Source organism: Mixophyes fleayi, chromosome 10 (genome assembly GCF_038048845.1).
Source record: "Mixophyes fleayi isolate aMixFle1 chromosome 10, aMixFle1.hap1, whole genome shotgun sequence".
NCBI classification, from domain to species: domain Eukaryota; kingdom Metazoa; phylum Chordata; class Amphibia; order Anura; family Limnodynastidae; genus Mixophyes; species Mixophyes fleayi.
In genome coordinates this window covers 59,253,572-59,265,908 of record NC_134411.1, presented here as the reverse complement: position 1 = coordinate 59,265,908, position 12,337 = coordinate 59,253,572, and the positions used below count along the sequence as shown (strand labels likewise).

The 12,337-nt window shown below is 40.1% G+C and overlaps 1 protein-coding gene across 1 annotated transcript in view; it reads left to right on the top strand.

Moving 5' to 3' along the window:
• Window positions 1-12,337, top strand: part of NFATC3 (nuclear factor of activated T cells 3) — a 200,332-nt gene that overhangs the window by 94,395 nt on the left and 93,600 nt on the right. The window contains exons 5-6 of the mRNA XM_075188817.1: window positions 1,300-1,472; window positions 4,435-4,575. Of these exons, the coding sequence (XP_075044918.1) occupies window positions 1,300-1,472; window positions 4,435-4,575 (314 nt within the window). The remainder of the gene's footprint in view (window positions 1-1,299; window positions 1,473-4,434; window positions 4,576-12,337) is intronic.

Sequence of the window (12,337 nt, the reverse complement as noted above, 5' to 3'; positions counted from 1 at the left end):
TTTGCAGTATCAACGAAATGCAAAAGGTGTAGGAATAATGAGTAGCCAAACCAGACTTACCATTTTGAAAAGTAGAAAACCTACCATATCTGCATACCCCTGAGTTTATTGAAGCCAGGATGGGGGAAGATATGACCACTGTATCCCCCTTTCTCTAGACAAAATGCTTTCTGTAGTGTAGGGTGTTATTGCCTGCTGCTTACAAGACAAGAACTACTAAGGGGCACCTAATTTTGAAAAGGACACCCCTGTAGTTCCAACAAAAGTTTTGCTGAATTTCTAGGTGCCAGGATGGTGCAAATATGTGCATTGTAAGTTCTCCCCCATCCTGGGTGCCTTAATAGTTTTCTGTAGTGTAAGGCGTTTATTGCCTTGTGATCAAAAACAATAACTACTAAAGGACCGTATCGATTGACGTACGGGACTCCCCTCTTTCAAATTAGGGTTGCTTGATCGTTTTAAAGTCAGGCTTGAGGAGATTTATGCCCTTGTTCCCATTCCTCAACATCATCATCATCATCAACATATATATAGCGCCACTGATTCCGCTGCGCTGTACAGAGAACTCATTCACATCAGTCCCTGCCCCATTGGAGCTTACAGTCTAAATTCCCTAACATACATACACACAGACAGAGAGAGAGAGATTAGGGTCAATTTTGATAGCAGTCAATTAACCTACTAGTATGTTTTTGGAGTGTGGGAGTAAACCGGAGCACCAGGAGGAAACCCACGCAAACACTGGGAGAACATACAAACTCCACACAGATAAGGCCATGGTCAGGAATTGAACTCATGACCCCAGTGCTGTAAAGGCAGAAATGCTAACCACTTAGCCACGTGCTGCCCCATCTAAATTATTTCTGGAATGTAGGGGATATTGTGTGATAATCCTACACGATCACCAAAAAATAACTAATAAGAGAAGCATCTCATTTGAAGGAAGGGACTTCCCTAATTCAAAGTATTGTTGGAACCTTTTTGAACTGAAGTGGTTAATAATGCAGGGGTACTATAATAAACAGAAAAAAAAAAAGATAAGGAAAATATTGAGCAGTACCCCTTTATTATTTTATCTTAAGGGTGCACTGTTCATTTTTTATTATAAAGGGGGCAAGATGAATTTATTTAACTTGAGTACTATCAATTTATTTCATTAGGTGGCCAACACTATGTGGCACTAGTAGCATTCATGTTGTCCATGTGCATTATGGTGCTTGCAGTATGTGCATATAGATATGATTAAAAATTATATAACTTGAAATAACCCCTCCACCTTGTATCTTGCTTGTATTACAGTATTGATTGTGCTGGTATTCTAAAGTTGCGGAATTCTGACATTGAACTGCGAAAAGGAGAGACTGACATTGGTAGGAAGAATACACGTGTTCGTCTGGTGTTCAGAGTGCACATACCCCAACCTAGTGGGAAGGTCTTGTCTTTACAAACTGCTTCCATACCAATTGAATGTTGTAAGTATTACATACGCTTGACAAACTACTGCACAATCAAGGAAAAAATATTTTATGTTTTATGTTGGTACTGTTTGATTTTTTTTTTCTGTATGTTGGGTTTTGTTTAGTTATTGTGTGATTTATAGATAAACATACATTTCCGCTTCAATCCTCCATAGCAGCCACTACGTTGGGTAAGTTTCCTTTTTAGATTAGGTATACACCGGGTAAGCAAAAACCCCACCAGACAGTACATAATGCAGCTCCTCCTCTTCCTTTGTATGTTTTCTTGTCTACCATTTTTACTGACCTACCTAATTAGAGAAATTTCCTGATACATCAAGATGTGTAAGTAATAAAGAATAAGCACAGGTGAAAAAACGTTTGTTTTGAATGTATAAAGTGTATAGTGACTGCGCTCGTAATGAGTATTAAGTAAAAATCGCATTCCCATTCATAATAAACCATAAATTATTTATTCTTAAAAATTAATATAAACAGATAAATTTCGATTTAAACACCTTAATAAAAGAAACACAATTGCATGAACCATATAAATAAAGTGTTGATTACTGGAATGGCGTGCAGTAAATATGACCTGGTCTGATGGTATATTCAGAAATAAAACAGTCTCTGTTTAGTTTCACTTCAGTTTGCTAAAAACGGCACTGTCCAATGACTATAACTACAGGAGCCAGATAGTAGCAATCTTAATTATGTTTCTGCACAGCATGGTTAAATTACCATATAAACGTATACTCGCATCATTCCCCACGCTAAGTTGATGCAGCACCTTGCGCTCTGTTCCACTTGGTGAAGTATGGACACTTCAGTGTCGCCCTGAGATTTAACAGTTTACAGTCCAAATCGCATTGTTGGGTGGTGTGGATTCTCTTCAGCCAGAGGATTTTCCACAATGTATATGATATTGAAGTAGCAGGGTAAGCACTGATAATATGAATTCTGAGGTCTTGCACATACAATGCACAAACTAAACAGAATGTGCAAGACCTCAGAATTCATATTATCAGTGCTTCACCCTCTACTTTAATAATATATACATTGTGGAGAATGCACTTTTAGATGTAACATAGTAACATAGTTGATGAGGTTGAAAAAAGACACCAGTCCATCAAGTTCAACCTATTTTGGATCTCTTGCGATCCTGCACTTATATTTGAAATGAATCCAGAGTAAGCAACCGCCCATCTGTTTCAATTTTGAAAATCCCCCCAGACTCAATATTGCAATCCAATTTTTACCCTATATCCACTACTATCCTTTATTTTAAATTAACGGTCGTATCCCTGGATACACCTTTCCGCTAAAAATTTGTCTAACCCTTTCTTAAACATATCTATTGAATCTGCCATCACAACCTTCCCTGGCAATGAATTCCATATCTTGACTGCCCTTACTGTAAAGAACCCCTTCCTTTGCTGGTTGTGAAATTTCCTCTCCTCTAACCTTAGGGGATGACCACGTGTCCTGTGTATGGTCCTTGGGGTAAAAAGTTCCCATGAAAGCTCTCCGTATTGACCCCTAATGTATTTGTACATAGTAATCATATCTCCCCTTAGACGCCTCTTTTCTAAAGTAAACATGCCTAAACTGGCTAACCTTTCCTCATAACTTAATGACTCCATACCCTTTATCAATTTTGTCGCCCTTCTCTGAACCCTTTCTAGTTCCAAATTATCTTTTTTATAGAGTGGTGCCCAGAACTGTACTGCATATTCAAGATGAGGTCTTACCAACGATTTATACAGTGGCAAAATTACACTGTCTTCCCTTGCATCTATGCCCCTTTTTATGCATGCCAATACTTTGTTTGCCCTTGCCGCTGCTGCTTGACATTGAGCACTATTGCTAAGTCTACTGTCTACGAGCACTCCCAAATCCTTTTCCATTATAGATTCTCCCAAATTAATTCCATTTAATTAATAGATTGCGTTCTTGATTTTGATCCCTGAATGCATAACCTTACATTTATCTGTGTTAAACCTCATATTCCATTTAGCCGCCCAATCCTCCAGTTTTTTTAAGTCCCTCTGTAGAGAAGCTACATCTTGCTCTGATTTTATTACCTTACAGAGTTTAGTGTCATCTGCAAAAATAGAAACTTTTCTCTGTAAACCATCACCAAGGTCTTTAATAAATATATTAAAAAGGAGTGGTCCCAGCACGGAACCTTGAGGTACTCCACTTAAGACCTTTGACCAATTAGAAAATGTTCCATTTATCACAACTCTCTGTTCCCTATTCTCTAACCAGTTTTCGATCCAAGTACAAATTTTGATTTCTAGACCCAGTTCCCTTATTTTGTAAACCAACCTCTTGTGTGGCACTGTATCAAAGGCCTTTCCAAAATCTAAGTAGACCACATCTACTGTCCTGCCCTGGTCTAAGTGCCCACTAACTTCCTCGTAGAAACTAATTAGATTGGTTTGACATGACCTATCCCTCACAAATCCATGTTGATTCCCACTAATAATTTTATTGCGTACCAAGTAATCCTGAATACTGTCCCTTAAAATACCTTCCAGTAGTTTCCCCACTATTGATGTCAGGCTTACAGGTCTATAATTCTCTGGTTGTGATCTCGTCCCCTTTTTAAACAACGGCACCACATCTGCTATTCGCCAATCCCTTGGTACTGAGCCTGATGAGATTGAATCTCTGAAAATTAAGAATAGCGGTCTAGCTATTTGTCATAGTTTAAGAAACGGCTTTGGAAATTACTCAAAGACTCGGAGGAAGAGGAGCAGCTGCATTATATACTGTCAGGGCATAGCTTGTCTCCACCTAAATTTCAAAAGGAATGTGTCCATTGCAGTAGCTGCCTTGGCCAATTGTCATGTTTCGCATTTGAATGCTTGCAATGATTTTTGTGACTTTTGCTGTTTTTTGATATATTTTTCTGTCTGTTTTTCTTTTTTTGTTTTGCTCTTCAAACTTTTTATTTTTCCTCTGGTGTCAGCTCAGCGATCTGCTCAGGAGTTACCGCAGGTGGACAAATATAACATTAGTAGCTGCACAGTAACAGGAGGAACAGAGTTGATTATCACAGGATCCAACATCCTCTCTGAGTCCAAAGTAATCTTCGTTGAGAAGGGACAAGGTACGATTCTTTAAAATATTATAATACCTGTAAGATATTTATGTAGACATTTTTTTATTAAAACAAGGTGACTTTTTTTTAACTTCAATAGTATTTTATTGTTGATTGTTCAAAAATTATGTGGTACAGAAAATAAAAAATGGCATGGGGGTAAGGGAAGGGCACACACAACAAATAAGGGAAGGGGTTAGAGGGGTAAAAGGGGGTACATAGTGGGAGGGCTCCACATTATACAATTCTGCTTCTAAACCACATTGTGCACAAACCCAGTTGGTTCCTTCTGAGTTTGTGAGATTTACCTTAATTAAGCGGGCACAAAGTAACTACTACTAATGGGAACATTGGGAAACTTCACTAAGTGGAGGTGATGCGGATAGGAAATTAGAATCTTTTCGCTCTGTAGATGCTCCCTCTCCTTCAGTAACATACACATGCCAGCTGAACCATTTCATTATCTGGGATGAGGGGGCAGTGGAGTAGGGCATCCCCATTGTCTCCATTTCAAAGCTGAATTGCATCTTGGCCACTACTTTCCATATCAAGGGTATCTGGGGTGACTTCCAACCTTGAGCTAAGGAGGCTCTTGCGGCAATCAGAATATGACTAAAGACATATTTAGTGTGTGATGGAAACTGGGGGGGGGTGGGGGTGGTAATGCTGCAGTAACGCGACCTTCGGGGTAGGTCAGAGATTCTGTCTAGTAACCTTATTGGCTAAATGGAAGATTTGTACCCAGAACGACTGTATATGGGGACAGTTCCAGAATATATGCATCAAATCCCCCGGTATATTACATTGCCGCCAGCAATGTTTTGACTGGGAGGGCCACATTTTATGAAGTCTAGTTGGGGTGAGATATAATCTATTGATTAATTTTATCATCATTTCTGTGTGATTTATACATTTGGACATTCGGAACGAATTTGTAAAAATGGCTTCCCATTCCTCACTTTCCATCTCTAAGTGAAGGTCAGATTCCCACTGCAATTGTACCTTATTTTTCTTTTCTGATGTAGAGGGGAGGGTATAGCAGTACCAGAAGGTAATGCTGGCTCTATCTCCTTTTGTTTAGTGAACAGCAAGGGTGGAGGTGTCGTAATGGGTAGGCGTAGTCTGGGAAGGGAATTAAACCAGTGTCTGAGCTGCAGGTATTTAACACAAATAAAGGAAAGATTTCATCTCTCCTCCCAGGGATTTTATAAAGATAGTAGACTCTGATCGTCTAGTAGATCAGTAAATAAAGCAATACCGTTTGATATCCATAAGCTAAGATTTAAGTTGGGGATTAATTTAGCCACTGCAGCTAAAGAAATATTTTTTGTCGGGACCATAATCATAGAATTGGCCTTTTAACACTTTGTTCCACACCACCAGGGTGTCCCGAGTTTTCTTTGGTAATTGGGCATTCACAGGGCGCCAATTTTTTGGAACCCAGATCAAATCAGCCACTGGAAAATGCGGGTTAAGAGCTTTCTCCAAATCCACCCATGGTTTTTGGTGTGTCGGAAGGGACCAATCACGAAGCTGAGAAAGTAAACCCGCTGCATGGTATCTGTACAAGTCTGCCAACGCCAAACCTCCCTGTTGCTTAGGCAAATACATCCGAGAGCTGGCTATTCATGGGGGTTTGTGCTTCCAAACATATAATATCATAACCGAATGTAATTTATCTAATAGCTGTTTGGGGATACGAACAGGGATAGTACGGAATAAGTACATAATTTTTGGAAGCAACATCATCTTGAAGGCCGCGATCCTTCCCAACCAGGAGACCTCGCAGCAGACCCAGGATTTACTTAAAGTTGAAATTTGAAGGATTAAACTTGAAAAATTAAGGTTAATTGTATTATCAAATGACGAAGTGATTTGAACACCCAAATATTACAGTGCCGATGTCTTCCAAGAGTATTGGAAAGTTGTTTTTAGGCGTTGGACCCTCCAATGGGGAATGTTTATTGGAAGAGCTTCTGATTTAGTAGCGTTTAGCTTATAATATGAAGCACGGCTATTTGTATCTAAAATATTATGAAGGGTCGGCAGCGAAGTCTCCGGATCAGTTACAAAGAGCAGAACGTCATCAGCAACAGAACATATTTTATGCAAAGTATTTTTAACAATGGCACTAGGAAACAGGCGAAGATCTAATGGAAATGGTAAGGGGTTCCATTGCCAGAACAAATATCAGCGGAGATAAGGGACAACCCTGTCGAGTTCCGTTTGTAATCGTGAATCTATCCCACAGGAATCCGTTGCTAAACACTCTAGCCGATGGGTGAGAGTATAAGGCCGAAATAGCCCTCAAGAAATCGCCCTGAAATCCAAACTGGAGAAGGACTTCCTCCATATAACCCAAATGTAATCTATCAAATGCCTTCTCGGCATCGAGGGATAGGTCTAACAGCTCAGACCGGGCCTCTGAGAACCATTCTATAATATTAAGCACTCTTCTCTAGTTGAGACACAATGCTGGGTCCTTCCCCGGTTTGGGTATAGCCATGATTCGAGATTCAAACATTTCAGTGGGAAATGACCCATGTGTCGTACCCGCGTTAAAATGTTGTTCTAATAATGGGAGGAGATCTTCCTGGAATATAACATAAAAATTGATATAGCCATCAGGCCCAGGTGCTTTGTCTCTTAGTAGGATTTTAATAACTATTTGTATTTCAGCTTGTGACCAGGGGGCAGTCAGGGATTCCACAGTCTTCGGGTCTATTTTAGGGATATGCAAGCTACTTAAAAAACCATCTATGTCTGCCAAAGACTGTTGATGTGATAGGCTATCGTTTTTCAAATTATAGCGTTTAGCATAATACTGAGCGAACATATTGGCTATACTTCTAGGGTAACAAATTTTTTTGTCCATTTTCGTCCACTAGATGTTTAATTCTATGTTTAGCTCGTTGACCCCTACACTTTCTAGCCAAAAGCCTCCCTGCTCTGTTCCCTGTGACATAAAATTTTTGCCTAAATTTAGGCAAAGCTTGTTGTGTTTTGGCCATCAACAATTTCTGGAGTTGACCTCGGACCTGTGTCAGTTTTTTCTTAAATTCCGTACAGGGGCGCTCCTTATTTTGGCATTCTAGGGCTTGTAGTTTTAATTCTAGTTAAGTTTGTTGGTGTGCATTAGCTCTTTTTAAATGGGATCCTGTCTGAATCGCCACACCCCTCAAAACTGCCTTCAGAGCACACCAAAAATTTTAAATATTAGTGTCCTCCGGGGAATTGTTTTGACAATATTGATGGAGAGCATTCTTGAGGTCTAATTTAGCTTCCAGAAGTGTCAATAGATGTGTTGGCATGCGCCAGGGTCCAGGAGGTTCGTATGGTCTTACTCTATGCCAAGTCCACAACACTGGAGCATGGTCAGACCAAGAGATTGGTAGAATTTTAATTTGTTTAGTGGCCTGTAATGTCCACTTATCAGTTAACATAAGATCTATACGGGAGTATGAATTATGAACAGAGGAAAAATATGTGTAATCTCTGCCACTTGGTTCCGAGGTTCTACAGACATCATACAGGTCAAACTCTATCCGCTTAGAAAAGGCTAGTGAAGGTCCTGGTATAGTGGGAAGGGAAGGCTTATATGGGGAAGATGAAGAAGGGGAGGACCTATCTAGCCTAGGGTCTGCCACAATATTAAAGTTCCCCATAACAATCAATTTACCCTCTTTGTGTTTCTCTATTTCCCGGAACACTTCTTAAAAAAGGAATCTGACAGGAATTTGGAACGTAAAGTGAAACCAAGGTCACTTGTTTGTTTTCTAGTAGCCCGACTAGAATCCAGTACCTACCCGCTTTATCTGGTATGGTAGACTTATTCACATAAGTAACTCTACTACTAAATAATAAGGCTACACCATTACGTTTTAATGGGCCATTTGCCGTGAAACAAGTCAGATAATGGTTATCTCGAAAAGTGGGGGGAGCTGCGGCTCTAAAATGTGTTTCCTGCAGGGCCACTACGTCGTCCTGAAGCTTGTGAAATTAAGTTAGGGCTAGTCTCCTTTTAGTTGGAGAATTCAGACCCCTAACGTTTTGCGTAACAAATTTAACCATTTAGAATAATAAGTATAAGGTGACATTTTTTATATTCGGTATCGGACTCATTGCTATCTTAAGGTTTTCTTAATTTCTGTAGGAATTTAGCCAAAAGTTAAAAGCAACTAACATGGTGGTATATTGATTACTTTTAAATTTCATGACCAAGCAGAATTGAATGAGATTTCCTGTTTTCAGTTTATACACTCTAGCTCTTACTTGTTGATTCATGTTTGAAAACACATCAATGCAGTCTACAGTTTACACTTTAATCATCTACAAGACCTCTTTTAATTTGGAAAATGCATGATTTTTTTCTTTGTAGAATTTGAATCCTAAACGTTATTTCACTAAAGGTATCTGAGGTAAGTCAGGGCCAACATTTGGGCAGGCCTGATTCTCTTGTGGCTACCTGCAGACCTGTTTTATGCACACTTTCTTTACAGCATTGTTGTAGCCACTGATATGTGGAATTAAACATTTGTAGCAGCTCTTATTTTCACCTTCATCCTATTTAGGGGCATTATGAACCATGGTGGTATTGAATAAGGCACCTAAAAAGCTATAAACTTGTTTGCATACTCTCCCTCTATACCTCTTCTAGCAATACTTCCTCTTCTTTTTTTTTTTTTTTAACCAAGTGTTAGACTGTCATAAAGAATTAACAATGCAATATGGATACATGTTATATCATACAAAATATAATCAATACTTAGCATAATGGAGCAGAGCTCTCCGAGTGTCGAAGAGAAAATAGTCCGATTCTCTAAAATAAAGACCGGTATATTTTTATATTTAAAAGAGAAGAAAGGAAAGAAGAAGAAAGAAATAGAGGAAGAAAGGTGATGGAGGAGAAGGGGAGGTGTGGGAGAGACCAGTCTTGAATCAAAAGCAGTGAGTCATGAGGGGGAGGGGTTGCAAATGGGTAGGGGGTATGATTAAGTAAAGGGAGAGCGGTATTGGAACTATGACAACCATGGGTCCCAGACCTTGTTAAAAGATTTGCCCGTTTTTCGTATAATGCTAGTCACGTATTCCATTCTATATGTTTGCCAGATCCTATTAGTTATAGCGGAAAATGAAGGGGGGGCAACCTGCTTCCAGTCAATAGCAATTTGGCATGTGGCCACTGAAATAATGTGACGAGCAAGTTTATTTTGGTGCCTAGTAGCCATGGGAAACCCGAGGGGTAGAAGGAAAAATAAGGGAATTTGGATCAACATTTCTATCAAAGATTTAATTTTGACGCCAGAAGGGGATTAATTTCGGACAGTCCCACCATTTGTGTAAGAAAGAGCCTGCGCCAGAGCATAGACGCCAACGTATATCAGAGGAATCGGGCAGTATCTTTTGTATCTGTGTCTCTCTGTCTGTCTACCCCTCCCCTTAGATTGTACGCTCCCTTGAGCAGGGCCATCTCTCCTCCTGTTTCCTTCACTTCTAACACTGCTCTCCAGCTACCTTTCCCCCCACCCCTCTGGGGGTCTCCCCGTCATTCGTGCCCTTCCTCTTGGGCTCCAGCGCTTGCTGGTCTTCCCTCCCCCTCTCTCTAGCTGTGCTTTGAGCTTACTGAGTTACTGTGCTTATTGTTTACTGTACCGTGCTGTCCCATCTTGTATTGTACTTGTTTGTCCCTGTACGGCGCTACGGACACTTTGTGGCGCCTTATAAATAAAAATTAATAATAATAATAATAATAATAATAGTCGAGTAGGAACATAGTACCACCGGAAGAGGAGTTTGTAAACATTTTCCTTTATTCAAACACAAATTGAGCTGGAGGCAGCATTGTCCCGAATTTCCAACCATTCCTCCGTATCAAAAGGGAGTGCCCAGGTCGTGCTCCCATGCCAACTCATGAGGGTCTCGAGGAGGAGTAGAGGGAGTGATTAATTCAGAGTAGATATTAGATAGAAGACCTGATGTCGATGCCTGGCGCAGGCACAATGTTTCGAGTGTTGAGAGGTTGAGCTCAGGGAGGACAGAAACCTCCCGTTGAGCAGAAGGGTGAAAACGTAATTTGGTGATGGTGTGAAAATTGCGAATTTGAAGGAATTGGTAAAATATCCGTGTGGGCAGGTCAATTATATCTTGGATGTTCGCGAACTGGGGAAATGATATACTGTGCGTTATGTCATTTAGGAAAAACGTATCCCTCGGGAGTGCCATGGAAGGAACGCGGAATGGTGTAGGCCTGGAGGGAAGTCAGGGTTATTAAATAGGGGGATTATTGGTGATGGGAGCGGAGAGAGACCATAGAGCCTGATGGATGAGTCCCATAAAGCTAGAGAAAGGGAGATTATGGGATGAGACAGAGCTTTTTTAGGGCGACATGCTCTTGGAATCCACAGAAGGGGAGGCAGGAGTAAGCATCCCCAGACTCTCAGCCTCCAATGTCACCCAGACCCTAGCAGAGGTAGGACCATTTCATAAGACACATTGAGCGAGTTGGGCCGCTAGGTAATATTTTTTAAAGTTAGGTACACCTAGACCACCACCCCGTGAGGACCTCTGGAGAACCCAGAGTCCTCATTTTTATTTTTAGCTTTGCTTTTGAGTGCCTTACTGGAGTAGGTGGCTTTTTTTTTTTTATTTGCGCTGCTCCCAACAGCTACTTTAAAAAAACAAATAAATGTAAAAAAAAAAATACTTTTTTTTTTATTATTTTTTTTTTAAATTAGTTTTTTAACTGCATATATTTACTATAGTTATCCATACAGTTATTGTGGCTGTAGCATGTCAGGAGCAGTGTGAGGATGTTCTGATCACTACCACCTCTTGCCACCACCCACTCACCTCTGAAGGAATAACAGTCAGTGCCGCCTCAGGTTGTGAACAGACCATCACGCTGCACTCTGCCATCGGCTGAGTAACAGCAGGTAAATGGGATCTCCTGTCTCTGCATCAGATAAAATCTAAACTTGGCTGCAGTATTGTATATAGATTGTACCAACTCTCTTACCTATATTGCGTGTGCGCACTATATATCTTTATATGGTATCTAGACTAGCTGTACATTATTTACTTTTTTTTTCTCCAGTTTTGTATGTTTGGTACTAATGCTTTATACCAGATTGTGCTACAATTTGCTACAGTATAGCAATTTGTATTGTAGCGACACTTCTGCCTTAATTGTACTGTGCACTATATGATTTTAGTGGTTTTGTAGGCGTATTATATCAAAATAAGGTAAAAAAATATTACATAACATTGGTATAACATACTGACCCTATCTAGTCTGAGTGGTCTGTTGCTGTAATCGCTCAGAAAGATGTTAAGTACTCACTTTATAGCCGGTGTCTGGGTCACTATACTCTTATGAGTACTGACTTTATTCACACTGTGGGGTCACCCAAACATCCTAGTGTGCGAATATGCAGTATATGTACATGTTCATATATTTGTTATATGTTTATTCTTTTTTTGTCTGTTAATCCCCTTTTCTGAGGTGGTGTTTTTTGAGTTAACATTCTCTTGCTCATGTCAGAACACAGATCTGCTCCCAGATCCAATATTGCAGGAGAAAAATCTACTTGATTTTTCAGACGGGCGTTCAGAACCAGAGCCTAATGTCCGGTTTGTTTGAGGTAAAGACATCCCTGAGGACCAGAGCCCAGGCAAATCTGGGTAAGACACGGCCAATATTTGAAACCATCTGCAGTGGTACTGGCTTTGTCCATCTCCAAACTAACAAGTGTCGAAGTCGAATAATTGGATG